Genomic DNA, 12796 nt, shown 5'->3' on the forward strand with positions numbered 1-12796 from the left:
ATTTATAAAAATATTTATATTTATTAAAACTAATTTTGTATTTATAAAACATTTTTTTGATTTATAAACACTATTTTTTTATTTTTGTATTTATAAAAACTATTTTTAAATATGCAAACCGTTCTTTGTATATAAATTCAATTTTTGGATTTATAAAAGATGATTTCATATTTTAAAATTAATTTTGTATTTATAAAATATTTTTTTGATTTATAAACACTATTTTATTATTTTTTGTATTTATAAAAACTATTTTGTATTTATAAAAAGATGATTTCATATCTATAAAAATATTTATATTTATAAAACTAATTTTGTATTTATAAAACATTTTTTGATTAATAAACACTATTTTATTATTTTTTGTATTTATGAATTTGTATTTATAAAAAGATGATTTCACATTTATAAAAATATTTATATTTATTAAAACTAATTTTGTATTTATAAATCATTTTTTTTATTTATAAAAACTATTTTATTATTTTTTGTATTTTAAATATGTTTTCTATTTCAATTTTAATTTTATATTTTCGAATTTCAATTAAAAAAAATAAATTTATAATTTTTTTTTTTTAACTTTGGAAATATTCCGAGGAAGTTTATCCCTCGGAATATTCCGACGACATCTTCCTCGGAATATTCCGAGGAATTTCCGACGAATTTGTGGTCCTCGGAATTCCGTCAGAAATTTCCGAGGGATTTCCGAGGAAAGATGAATTTCCGAGGAGTTATTTCCGAGGATTTTTTTCGTCGGTATGTCGTCGGAATAGCGTTATTCCGACGACATACCGACGATTTTTTCCCTCAGTATGCCGCTGTTTTCTTGTAGTGGAAAGCTCTATACATGACCAATGGTTGTTGATGTTGGACATTCTTAGATGGCTTTGATCTTCTCTTCATCAAATTTTAAACATTGTAAACTTACAACAAAGCCTAAAAACACTAGTTTATCAGTATAAATGTAAATTTCTTAAGGTAGTACAATATTTCCGTAACCTTTTCAAGATGCATTAAATATTTGGAAAAGTAGTAGTATAAATAAGTATATCATTAAACTATGCTACTACAAACTTACGGATGTATGTCCTCAAGACATGGTTGATGAGTTGCAAAAAGCTGCGATAGGCATTAATGAGGCTGAATGACATGACTAACCAACCACTCATAATGACCCCTCTTGGTGTTGATGGTTTCCACCGAGACGACTATAGAACATGCTGATTGTGATATACAAAAATTTGTCGTGGTTATCGCATAAACTTCGGGTTCTTGATGTATTATATGTCTTTTTAGAGATGAAACAAATAAAATATATTTGATCAGCAATATATATATCTCATGATATTTAAGGAGTTTTGATATAAGCATTTTGGTGTTTCATAATTTCAGTGAAAAAATTACACTATATATCACATAAACATAGGTTTGTTCTATACTACTTCTGCATTTCAAAAGAAGAAAATCAGATTTTGTTCCCTTAATGCATAACTCTTAAAATGAAACAAATCGAAACAAGAAATACAGCTTTTGAAAAATATATAACTCCCTAAATACAAACAATTTCAAAATATTTCCCTTAAAATATCACATACACAATTTCAGTGAAAATATACACTATATATCACATAGACCTAGGTTGTTCCATATTACTTCTGCATTTCAAAAGAAGAAAATCAGCTTTATTTCCATTGATACATAATTCAGCTTCTGATGATTTTCTCTTTCAACTCCATCCTTTCTTGATGTTTTCCCTTTCCAGGATGTCTTGTTTATTGATGTTCAATCTGGTTTTGTATGGACTCTCACTAGTATAAATGTTGGCTATAGCCACAAAATAGCTACGAAATTTTTGTGACAAATTTTAAAAAGCTACGAAATAAGAAAATGTGGCTTTTCGTGTGTACAACATAGCGAAAAAAACTACTGTTTTGCCACGAATATTTCATGGCAAAATTGATAGAAAGAAAAATATAGCAAAAGTTGTGGCTAACTTAAAAAATATCTCTTTTTTTTATGATTTTGTCACAAATTTTTCGTGGCTAATCCACAAAATATCTTTTTGCTATGATTTTGCCACGAAAGTTTTTGTGGCTGTTATTAAATAGCTATGATTTTACCATGAAAAATCCATGGTTATTTGGAACCTTACACCCTAAAGATGTTTTAACCCATAAAATCTAAAAATAAACCTTAAACTCTAATCTCTTCATACTATAACATCAAAATCTTAAACCTAAACTCAAATTTAATTGTTTTTAAAATCTTATCTCAAATTTTAAGTCTAAACTCAAACACTATATTCCAAACCCTAAACTCTATATATAAGCCTTATACCCCATATCATAAGTCCAAACACTAAATCTAATATTTTCAAAGTTAAACAATAAATCTTAAACTTAAACTCAAAATTTAATTCCAAAACTTAAATCTAAACTTCAAACACTCTAACCATACACTCTAACCATTATAAATCATTGAATCATACATGTATAGTAACATAGTTTAATCTTACCATTTAGGGTTAACGTTTATTATGAACCCAAATTTTAAATTTAAATTCCAAACTCTATCTTAGTTCAAACTCTATTTCCCAAACTATAAACCCTAATCATGAAAATAACTATTAACCATTATATTTTATTTTTAACTAAATCTAAAATATAAAACTAAATTTTAAACATTATATTCCAAGCTTTATTAAATATGGAGATGGCTAAAGCATTTTTTGGGTTAACATATTAATGTGCTGCCTTATTCAAAACCACACAATTTATTTAATTATAATAAAATATAAAATCTCTTTAACTTATCTTATTTTCTAACTTTGCTCGCATTTGTTAAAATGTGATGTCAAGGATCATCATCTCAACCATTTGTAAATTAAATCAATGGTCACAGATCATTATTCCTTTAATTTTTCTTTTCTTTTCCTTTCAGATATGAAACAGATTCATTATCCCAAGTCCTAACCATCTCTCCTTATGCACATTTTCTGTTCTTCTTCTTCTTCTCTATGGCACTACAATGTCTTCATATCTTTCTTCTCTTCCTCTCCTCTTTTGCCTCTCTCTCCTTGTAGTAACCCTCCCGAAGGGATAAAAAATGGTCGAGATCAACAAGTAGGAATTCGGAGCAAAACTTCCGGGAATCAAAGTATTAGGAGGAATGTTAAAATTTGATCACCGAAAATTAGACATGATTCTGAGAGAAACAGAATTTGGTCGAGTATCTACGGTTCGATTCACGGGCGATCGGGAATTTTTGAAGTACGAGGAGATCGGTAGGATCGAAAATATGCCGAAAAGGATCGAAATCGTGCAAATTAATCGAGAAGCACGAGGTAGCTCGATGCATTGGATCAGAACGTGTTGTCAACTGTCTAGAAGTAGGAGGTGTCACCGTGCATGGAAGCAGTACATGCTGCTTGACATGTCAGAGCATGAGGTGTTGCCGCACATGCAACTGAAGCATGCAGACCAACATGTGGGAGGACGTGCTGTCACCTTGCATGTGATCTAAGCCATGCATCCAGCCATGTGGAGCACGAGGTGTAGCCGCGCATGGGCTGACACACAGTCGACTGTGTGGCCTCTCCTCACTGGCCAACAATCTATAAATACCAAAGCCTCCCTTAAGTTTCAGACATCCTATTCCACACCAAAGCCACTTCAAAAACGTGGCCTAGAGAGAGAGAGAGAGAGAGAGAAAGAAAGAAGGCATTTTAGAGTGTACTCATTTCTGAAGACCGATATTCTACCGAGAAGTCCAATTCTGTCAAGCCGATAATTCTTTATGATTGTAACGCGGAATCTCTGTCCATATCAGTCCATCCATGCCAGTCAGTTTCTATATGATGAATTCGAGGTTCTATCCAAGTCGAGATCAATCCAGTCCAGTCCAGTCAAAATGTCGACATTGGGTTTTGGCCAAACCCTCTCCGATCAACTAGCTGTTTATCGACATAGAACACTGTGAGTTGGTTTTGTGTGTATTCCATTTGGAATTTAGGAAAGGGTTATATTTGAGTTCCACTTGGAACTTAGGTTAGATCGAATTGCATATAAAGTAGAATGCTCATGTTGCTGCATAATAGAGTCCTTAGGGTTATTTATGAAACCAGACTTAGTTTAGGGCTAAGCTAACATGAAATGGAATTAAGACTGAATAATAACCTGACTCTGACTAGAGCAAGATGCATTGTGTTTTCTATTCTTGTTTATTGATATGGTTGAATGTAGGTTCCGGTTATCTTTAAAAATTCGGAGCAGGAGGTTGAACTATCTAGGTAATGGTTTGATTAAATTGATTGCATGTTAGATTTAACTAAATGCTTGCTCAGTTAATTAATATTGTTGATTGAGGTTAGTCCTCTTGATAAGGGAGTGACTATCTGGTTGAGTTGCTAGAACTAAGGTTATTTGGTAGTTTTTTTTTGTTTAGCCTTATTGGTTTAGTTTTTTAAACCGATTTTAATTTGAAAGTGTAAATCGATTTAATTTGTAAATCAATTCTTGTTTTAGTATTTTATTTTATTTTTTACAAAAATTATTAATTTAATGTTTAAAAAGAAATTGATTTATTTTTTGATATTTTTTTTAGAAACCCACGGTTTTAGTTATGGTTTATTTTGGCACAAAAATAGCTACGAAATATTTCGTGGCAAAACGTGGATTATTTGCTACAACTTCATCGTAACTTTTTGCTTCGATTTTTGTAACGCTTTTTTTTTTGCTACGATGTATAGCTATGGTTTTGTCTTCGAAGTATTTTCGGAGCAAAAATTCATATAGCTACGAAATTTGGCCTATAGCCACAAAAAAAGTGGCTATGACCCTTTTATTTATTAGCTTCTAGATTTAAGTAAAATATTTGATCGGTGTTTGGTTACTGAGAATCTTTTGATTCTGTCGGCTTATATCTCCAAGGAATGTTTCTCTTTCTTTGGCTCAAGTGTGTGGGAGTTTAGCTTAGCTCGCCGCATCTTTGTAATCAGTCGTGTTACTCTTATGTTCAATAAAACCTACGAGTGCGAAAAAATAAACATTACTCTTTAAATATATATTAGATTCACAGAACATGTAGTTCAACTTTTACTGAAACGGTATAAATAAAATGGAAAAAAAAAGACACAAAAAACCTCTATGTGAAAGATTATATCCAACTTGATTAATTTACGAAGCTAGACCAGCAGTGTATTTGATACCAGTTGCAGGCAACCATAAGTTTCCTTGTATGAACTGTGCCACCGTAAAGTTAATAGCTTCTGCCGAAGTATTCAACAGATGGTACCCTGGCCACTTAACACGAAGGTCAATGCTAGCCCCCGGTCCGTTGTTCATATATTCGGCATAGTACAACGTCTCCAGCGCAAAATTGCCGTTCCATTCGAGCCATCCTTCGGGCTTGAGCACATCACTCATGTAGTTTTGCATGAACACTGTTCTAGAATATAGTTTCCATGGCCGACCCAGGTAAGTAGCAGTGGTATTTAAGTTTGGAAGTAGGTCTGTATCAGCCGTTATGTTACTAAATTGGATCATGAATCCGGTTGGCTGGTTAGGATCCTTACGTCCTTGAGCCGTGATGCTGTTCTTCTGGTTTGGTAGGCCTTGTTTTGCTTTGATTTGGCAGTCTTGAAATACAGCTGTAGCGTCGCCAAAGATGAAATCTACAGTGCCCGTTATAATGCATTCTCTAAAAAATTGACGCATTGTGTGGGCGTAGAGAGTGTCTTGATAACCTCTCATCGCACATCGAAAAAAAACTCCGAGATCTGAGTCTGACCGGATTGCAACCGCTTGATGTTTTTCTGGTCCTGCAGTGTTTTGAAACGTTATGTCCCGTGCGAGAAATCCTCTTCCGCTAACAGCTGCCAAATGTTTTTATTACCAAATGGAAGTATTTATTAGTAATAAAGAAAATGTTAACAAAAATAGAATAGTAAGTTGAATAAAAAGGTTTAGTAGGTCACCCACCAAAAGTAGCAGAACGGAACGTAGTCCAACCGTCAATGAAACTTCTGTTACCCGTGATCACGGTGGCATCAATGCCGTCCCCGACCATCATAATGTTCCATTTCTTCTTCTTAATCTCTACATTCTCGACATATATACCTCTTTTCACATGTATCACATATCTTTTTGTACTGTAGTCCGGTGCGGCCAGCACTGCTTCGCTTATTGTCGTAAAGTTCCCTGTCCCATCTGCTGCTACAACTACATCGGCCGCCGTTGATAAGCCATCAATCTGTAGCAACTTCCGATCACCGGGTCTAACCCAAGTGGGAAACTTACTGAAGCCACTATGAGCGGTGGTTGTCTTGTGGGCTCTATTGGGCTTAGATTTTGGTTTGGAGGAAAAGTGGACCATTGTTAGTAGATTTTGGATGGTTTTACCGACCTGGCTTAGACCACCGGCCACAACTTTTTTGACAATTCCATTAGTGCCCTCGAAGCCGTCTAGACAGGTGTCCTGGTTAGAAAGGGCGGCGCTTATCCACGACCTTAGATCCGAAGCCACGTCTCCTGTACTATTGTCTTTACCTGCCAGTGACAGTCAAATGTAAGTATTGGATATACATTCACTAGAATTATGGTTCGTACAAAATAATATATTGTTTCCTTAAGAACGCCCGATTCCTTTGTGTACACACTACATCCGACAAAAGAAAGCATTAAAGCAACCTATGAGAATGATTTAGCCGTTTCACTAGTTGAACTTTGGTTCGTACAGACTAAGTTGTTTGTTTTTCGGTAACGTCTAGTTCCTTTGTCCGATAAACAAAATAAAGAAAACAAAATAAAATCAACGTATGAATGCATAAGAGATTGTTTTGTGTCTAGCTATCTTATATATTAAAACAGAAGTCACAACCTTGATTCATGTGTGATTTTTTTTAAAATGGACCTAATGAACTTATTCCTAAAAAGTCATGTTTCATTTAATCTTTAATCTTATCATTTAAATTTTGGGCATACCAGAAATTTTTATTGGGCTATCAATAATTAGATTTAAACAATAGATGATCCATTGGATTTATAAATTAAATAGATATAATTTAATGTTAATATTAAAATATTTGTCGATGTTAACTTTTAAAATTATAAAAAAAAATTTAGATAACAAAAATCATATTATCTAACAATGATTAATCTTTACTACCTTAAACCAATGAATTTTTTTTTTTAAACTATATAGTTTATTTTAAAAATTAAACAAAAACTAAATGTTTAATTAGTTACTCGATAATATAAATCTATGAAGCGAAAAATTTAATTTTTTAAAAAATTTCTAAATTTGTGAAATGTTACAATATCTTTGAATATGACAATAAAATAATATTTTACTAATCTTTATATATATAGTTACGATTTTAATAATGAAATAATAATCCGAATATATATATATATATATATCCCCTAGACTATATTTGCGAAGTAATTTTGCCGCACGTCCTTTCTACAATCAATTTCACAAAACAAATATGACGTGGCTACTGAAATTGATGACATGTCTTATATCTTAATATGACATGGACAATTACATTTAATGTTAATTTATATTTTTGGTAAAATTTTTAAAATATGGTAATAACTCATATGTTACATTTAATGTCAATTTATATTTTTAGAAATTTTTTTAGAATATGAAAATAACTCATAAATCATCATTAAAATAAATATATTCAAATATGGCATTATAAATTTCGAAATATAATTTAATTATATATTTTTAAATTATACAATTTTATTACTAAAATTTTCAAAAATGTATACAATTTGTTTAGAAAATTATAAAAATTAATCATAAAATAATTATTTTCTTATATATCTACAAATTTTATAAATATTGTTTTATTTTAATTTTTGGTAATTATGAAACTTTTACAAATTTATTTAATATATTTAGTTAAAATAAATAGATAGAAAAATCTATCTAAGATTATAATTTCAAATATATACATGCATATTCTTAAATATAATTTTATGTTTAGTTAAATCAAATTTATATTAAAATATTGATATGAAAAATAAAATTTACAATATTAATAAAATTTTATTTTAAAATATAATTTATATTTATCTGTTAAAAAATATTTTAAATTTTTTTACTGCACATGGTGCAGGAAGACACCTAGTATATATATATATATATGGAAGAATATGCAAATACATGTGAAAGTTTGAAACAATCTATTCAATGAAAAAATATACCGTAAACTTATTATGTGTTAAAAATTGATAGACACATATATATTATAATATATACCAATTTAGAATTGAAAACAAAATTTTTATATAAAAACAAATGAAAACAAAAATCCGCGCTGTTGCGCGGATCGAGATCTAGTTAGACTTATAACAGAGAATCTATTTAAGAGCATCTCTAACGAAAACTCCATTTTTTCTTTTAAAATAAAATAAAATTAGGTATGGAGTAAATAATTTAACACTACTCTATTTTCCACTTCATAATAGAGTAATGAACAAATAAAAAATAGATTACTTCATTTATAGAATAAATTCCATTATAGAGTGGAAATTAAATATAATTGGAATATTTTTTACTCTATATTTATTTTTACTACATTTTTAAAAAAAAATAGTGTTGGGTTGGAGATGCCCTTAACCGGCTGAACCAAAGTCGAAGAAATAGATAATAGAAAAAGAGAATTAATGTTTTGGGCATATAAAACATAAAACTGATAAAAAAATAAAGAAATAGAAAAGAAAGAGAAACTAACGCGAAACAATTGAAATTCAATCATGATGCTGATTTATAGTCGATATGTGATGAAAACTAAAAAGAATCTTACTTTAGACATTTTTTTTATCATCGATATAAACAAACTCATGAAAATTATGCAAATCAAGCTGGTAACATTGCATCCATATAACTTTAGAGATCTATTTAAATTTTACTTTTGGTTAATTTTGATCTGTTTTTCGGTAGACCTATTTTGTGTTGGACAAATTATCATTGCGCTTATAAACTACTCCTTTTTCAATTAGATATATGTTTTGAAATTTTTACACTAAAACATATAAAATTTTGATACCAATACATTTTTTTGTGACTAACTATTTTCTATAACTTTAATCGATATAATGTAAATAAATATAATTATATTTTTTGAAGTTTACAATTTACTATTAATTTTTTTTGAACTTAAAAAGGTTAAACCCGGGTCTATTAAAGACACAGACCTAATTTCCGGATGAGAGGTGCAATCCACGGATGTATCCTCTCCCGGATATTAAAATGGGACGTAAGCATGAACTCATTTCTGCGTGGCCACATGTAGTGCTAATAATTTCGTACTAAAGTGGAATCGATCCCTGACCTGGACCAATACGACGTGTTTACAATAATTTACTATAAATTACTGCATTTAAAATTTTAATTTTTTTTTTCTAAAACATATAATTTTTCAGAACGCAAGGAGTATATTTAAACAACGACACTCTAATTAATTACAGAGGTTGCAACATTCATATGACATACAAGATCCACACAGATGCAAATTTTTATTTTATTTTTGCTTAAAATGCAAAAGTTGTGAACAAAATATTCTATTCCCACGTCGAAGATTTATCACCGACGATATAATATACCAACTCACTTTTTCTTTTTGAAAAAGGTTTGAGAATCCGATTCAGCAGACGAAAAGTTTTAAATTATCATATTTAGTTTTTTTTGTAAAAGAATTTCGCAAGAAAACGTAAAGAAAAATATGTCGACGTGTTAAGTGATGCTCGATACAATAGACTTCTATAATGTTCTTTGCCGTCGGTTACTATTTTCTATATTTTCGCAGATTCAGAGAAAGATTCAATAACAAAAAAAAGGTAAGATTAAAGTAAATAATAAAGTTTTTGTTAAAAGGCAAGTGAAGAAATAAAATAATGAAGTTTACTAAAATAATGTTTGGTAATTATCGTTTTTCCATCAGATCATGCTTTGCGTTCCGATGTTTTTTTCTTTTTATTTTGTCAATTGCTGTCCAAAGTGTACATAATCGCACTAGAATTTAATAGGGTTCTACTAATATGATATAAGTAATAATTCGGTTGCACGTTTAAGTAATAATTCGGTTGCAAAAGTTATATATATACGATTTGCGTGAACCGTAGTTTATTTTTATTTTTATGTTTTTTACCATCGAACGATCCATTCTATTATTTAAACTTGAGGTAATCTGGTTGGTGATAAAACAACCAATGAAAAGTAACTCTCTCCGAAAGATTCCAGCAGTTTTAGCTAAAAATCATAAAACTGGTTGCTATGGCACATGAGTGATTTTGAACTGTAGTTTATTTGGTAAGTTTTTAACCTTGTTTATAATTAAAGTTGGTAATCATGCTTACATTGTATAACCTCAAACTCAGTTAGTGGTTTCGATTACTTTAGAGACGACTATTTAAAAAACGATTTTGCATGGAAAAATGGAGAAGAAAAAGAAAAGGTGTAAGAGTTTGATACCGTTGGGGTTTTGAGAGGCAGATATGATCCAAGAAAGCTCTTCAGAGGCAGAATCAAGAAGATCAAGGCAATCAAGAATGGCATGGCCCATTCGTGAGTTCCCAAATTTATTGTCGAATTTCGACACTAAAGCTCCGGCTTTCCTGACTAAGTCGACGGCGGTTTTTGCCGCTCCGGAAAATTCCAACGGCGGTACTCTCAAGCACTCAATTTGAACATACCCTGTAGAAGAAAAAACATCATTTTGGGTAGAACACAGAGGGAGGGTCAGTAAGAGGAAAAAGGTCGATGAAACCAGTCCTCCTAACTTTATCATCTCTGGTGAAATCGCAAAGATGAAACAAATTGTGTTTCTCACGCTCTAAAATATATTTCAAAGATTGAGGAATAGAGGTGAGTGATGTATGATTTTATTTATGAAAGAAATAAGGAGAAAGAGAGGGTACTTGGTTAGGCAAGAAAGGAGACCACGACCTACCTTGCATTTATACCACCAGTAATAATTAAGGTCAAGTTTGTTTTTGTACTTCATACAGCATCTAGATTAGATGGAGTATCTAAATACAATATCAAGATATTAAATCAATATATTATTCATTTTATATTTAATATTTTTATTTAGATATAACATTTAAATATTAAGTTATTCATTTTTATTTATTTTATATGGCATTCTAGTATTAGTAGTTAAAAAAACTAATAAAAAATGGTATCTACACAGTTAAATCTAGGTATCACCAAACTAATAAAAAGTGGTATCTAAACAATGAACTTGCTCAACAGAGAGGAGATGGTGACACATATAGAGTCTAGTATCACCAAACTCCAAACTTTTTTTTGAAAGATAAAAGTTCCACCAAAAATCACATATTTTATGACAGCTAGCAGTGACAAGTAAACGAACACATCTTCATATGCAATGCGACAATCGTTGTCATCAATGTAGAGTAGAAGATGAAAACGTCAACTATGCCATCTTCGAAATGTCCACCAGCTCTACATGTATGGGTCTTAGCATCAACCCCAACTCCACCATTGATGTTCACCAAAGCAAACCAATACACAAATACGGACTATCTATTCTGGCAAAAAAATGATATTAAGGATCCAGAGCTAGATAAAGACCCATATCGTTGGATTATATGATACATTTGGAAAGCGAAAAATGATAAATTATTTAGAGGGATATACAGGGATCCATAGGAAACTGTCCTACACACTTAGTCAGAATGGCTTGCTTGGTTTGAACGTAACCGTAAACCGGAAGAACCAGCAGGAATACAACATCCTGAACAAACAACAATCTCTGAGAGATGTACGAAAGATGGATCATGCACATGACAAAATCTTCAGTGGTTATGGATGGACATGGATAAACTCTAGAGGATACCACTCAGTTATTGAGAGCAAGAAACCAAAGGCGAAGAATCTCACCTCTTCACTTGGAGCTCGAGGCCCTCTCATAGACAATGGAATGCATGCTACAGCTATCGACGTGTCAAGCTTTTGGCATCGATTGTGAGGATATAGTCTCGATGATTCAAGATACTAGAGCATGACCTAACTTTCCAACTGAGCTAAATGAGCTGATGAAGCTGACGTATAGATTCACGAAGTTCTCGATTTTTTTTTTCCTCTTACCGAAAATGTATCGTCTGATTTATAAGTTAAGATAGAAAGATCTTTTCATAGGGACATGTACTACATTGGGTGTTCTGTTCCGGTTTGGTTACCCAGACCACCTCAATTGTGAGTAATAATATAGTCATTTGAAAGGAAAAAAACTAATAACGACGATATTTATATTATTAATAAGAAATTATATAGTATTAAAATTAATATATTTAAAATTAAATTTGTTCCAATTTTAAATATTCCATTTTCAACGTAAATATCAATTTCTTTTTGGAAGAAATTTCAATTTTGAGGTTTTGACGAGAAAATTGAATTTTTATGGTTTTAACAGGAAAAATTTAAATTTGTGATTTTGTGAAAAACTCAATTTTAAGATTTTTGCAGAAAAAATAGATTTTACTATTTTGGTGGGAAAACTCAGTTTTGTGATTTTGGTAGGGAAATGATTTTACCTTTGTTACGAAAACATGATTTATCTTTGACGAAAAACTCAATTTTACTATTATCGCAGAAAAACTCATTTTTACCATTTTGCAAGAAAACTAGTTTTGATGTTTTTTATTGAAAACCTGATTTTGTTGGTTTCATAGGAAAAACCTGATTTTGTGATTTTAGCTTAAAATGTAATTTATAGTTTTGATGGAAAACAAGATTTGTAATTTAACTTTGAAAATAT

The 12796-nt window shown here is 30.8% G+C and overlaps 1 protein-coding gene across 2 annotated transcripts; it reads right to left on the bottom strand.

Annotated features, from left to right (window-relative positions):
- Window positions 1-4873: 4873 nt before the first annotated feature.
- LOC106328499 (probable pectinesterase/pectinesterase inhibitor 32) lies at window positions 4874-10943 on the bottom strand. 2 transcript variants are annotated; one of them, XM_013766951.1, is made up of 4 exons: window positions 10486-10943; window positions 5979-6545; window positions 5207-5872; window positions 4874-5023 (listed from the first exon to the last, which is right to left on the bottom strand). In XM_013766951.1, the coding sequence occupies exons 1-4, from the start codon at window positions 10799-10801 to the stop codon at window positions 4971-4973; spliced, it is 1602 nt and encodes a 533-aa protein (XP_013622405.1). In that variant the 5' UTR covers window positions 10802-10943; the 3' UTR covers window positions 4874-4970. The 2 variants fall into 2 exon arrangements, with proteins under 2 accessions (XP_013622405.1, XP_013622406.1); XM_013766952.1 differs by having other exon boundaries at window positions 4944-5023; window positions 5141-5872.
- Window positions 10944-12796: the final 1853 nt, after the last annotated feature.

This window comes from Brassica oleracea, chromosome C3 (assembly GCF_000695525.1).
Source record: "Brassica oleracea var. oleracea cultivar TO1000 chromosome C3, BOL, whole genome shotgun sequence".
NCBI lineage: Eukaryota > Viridiplantae > Streptophyta > Magnoliopsida > Brassicales > Brassicaceae > Brassica > Brassica oleracea.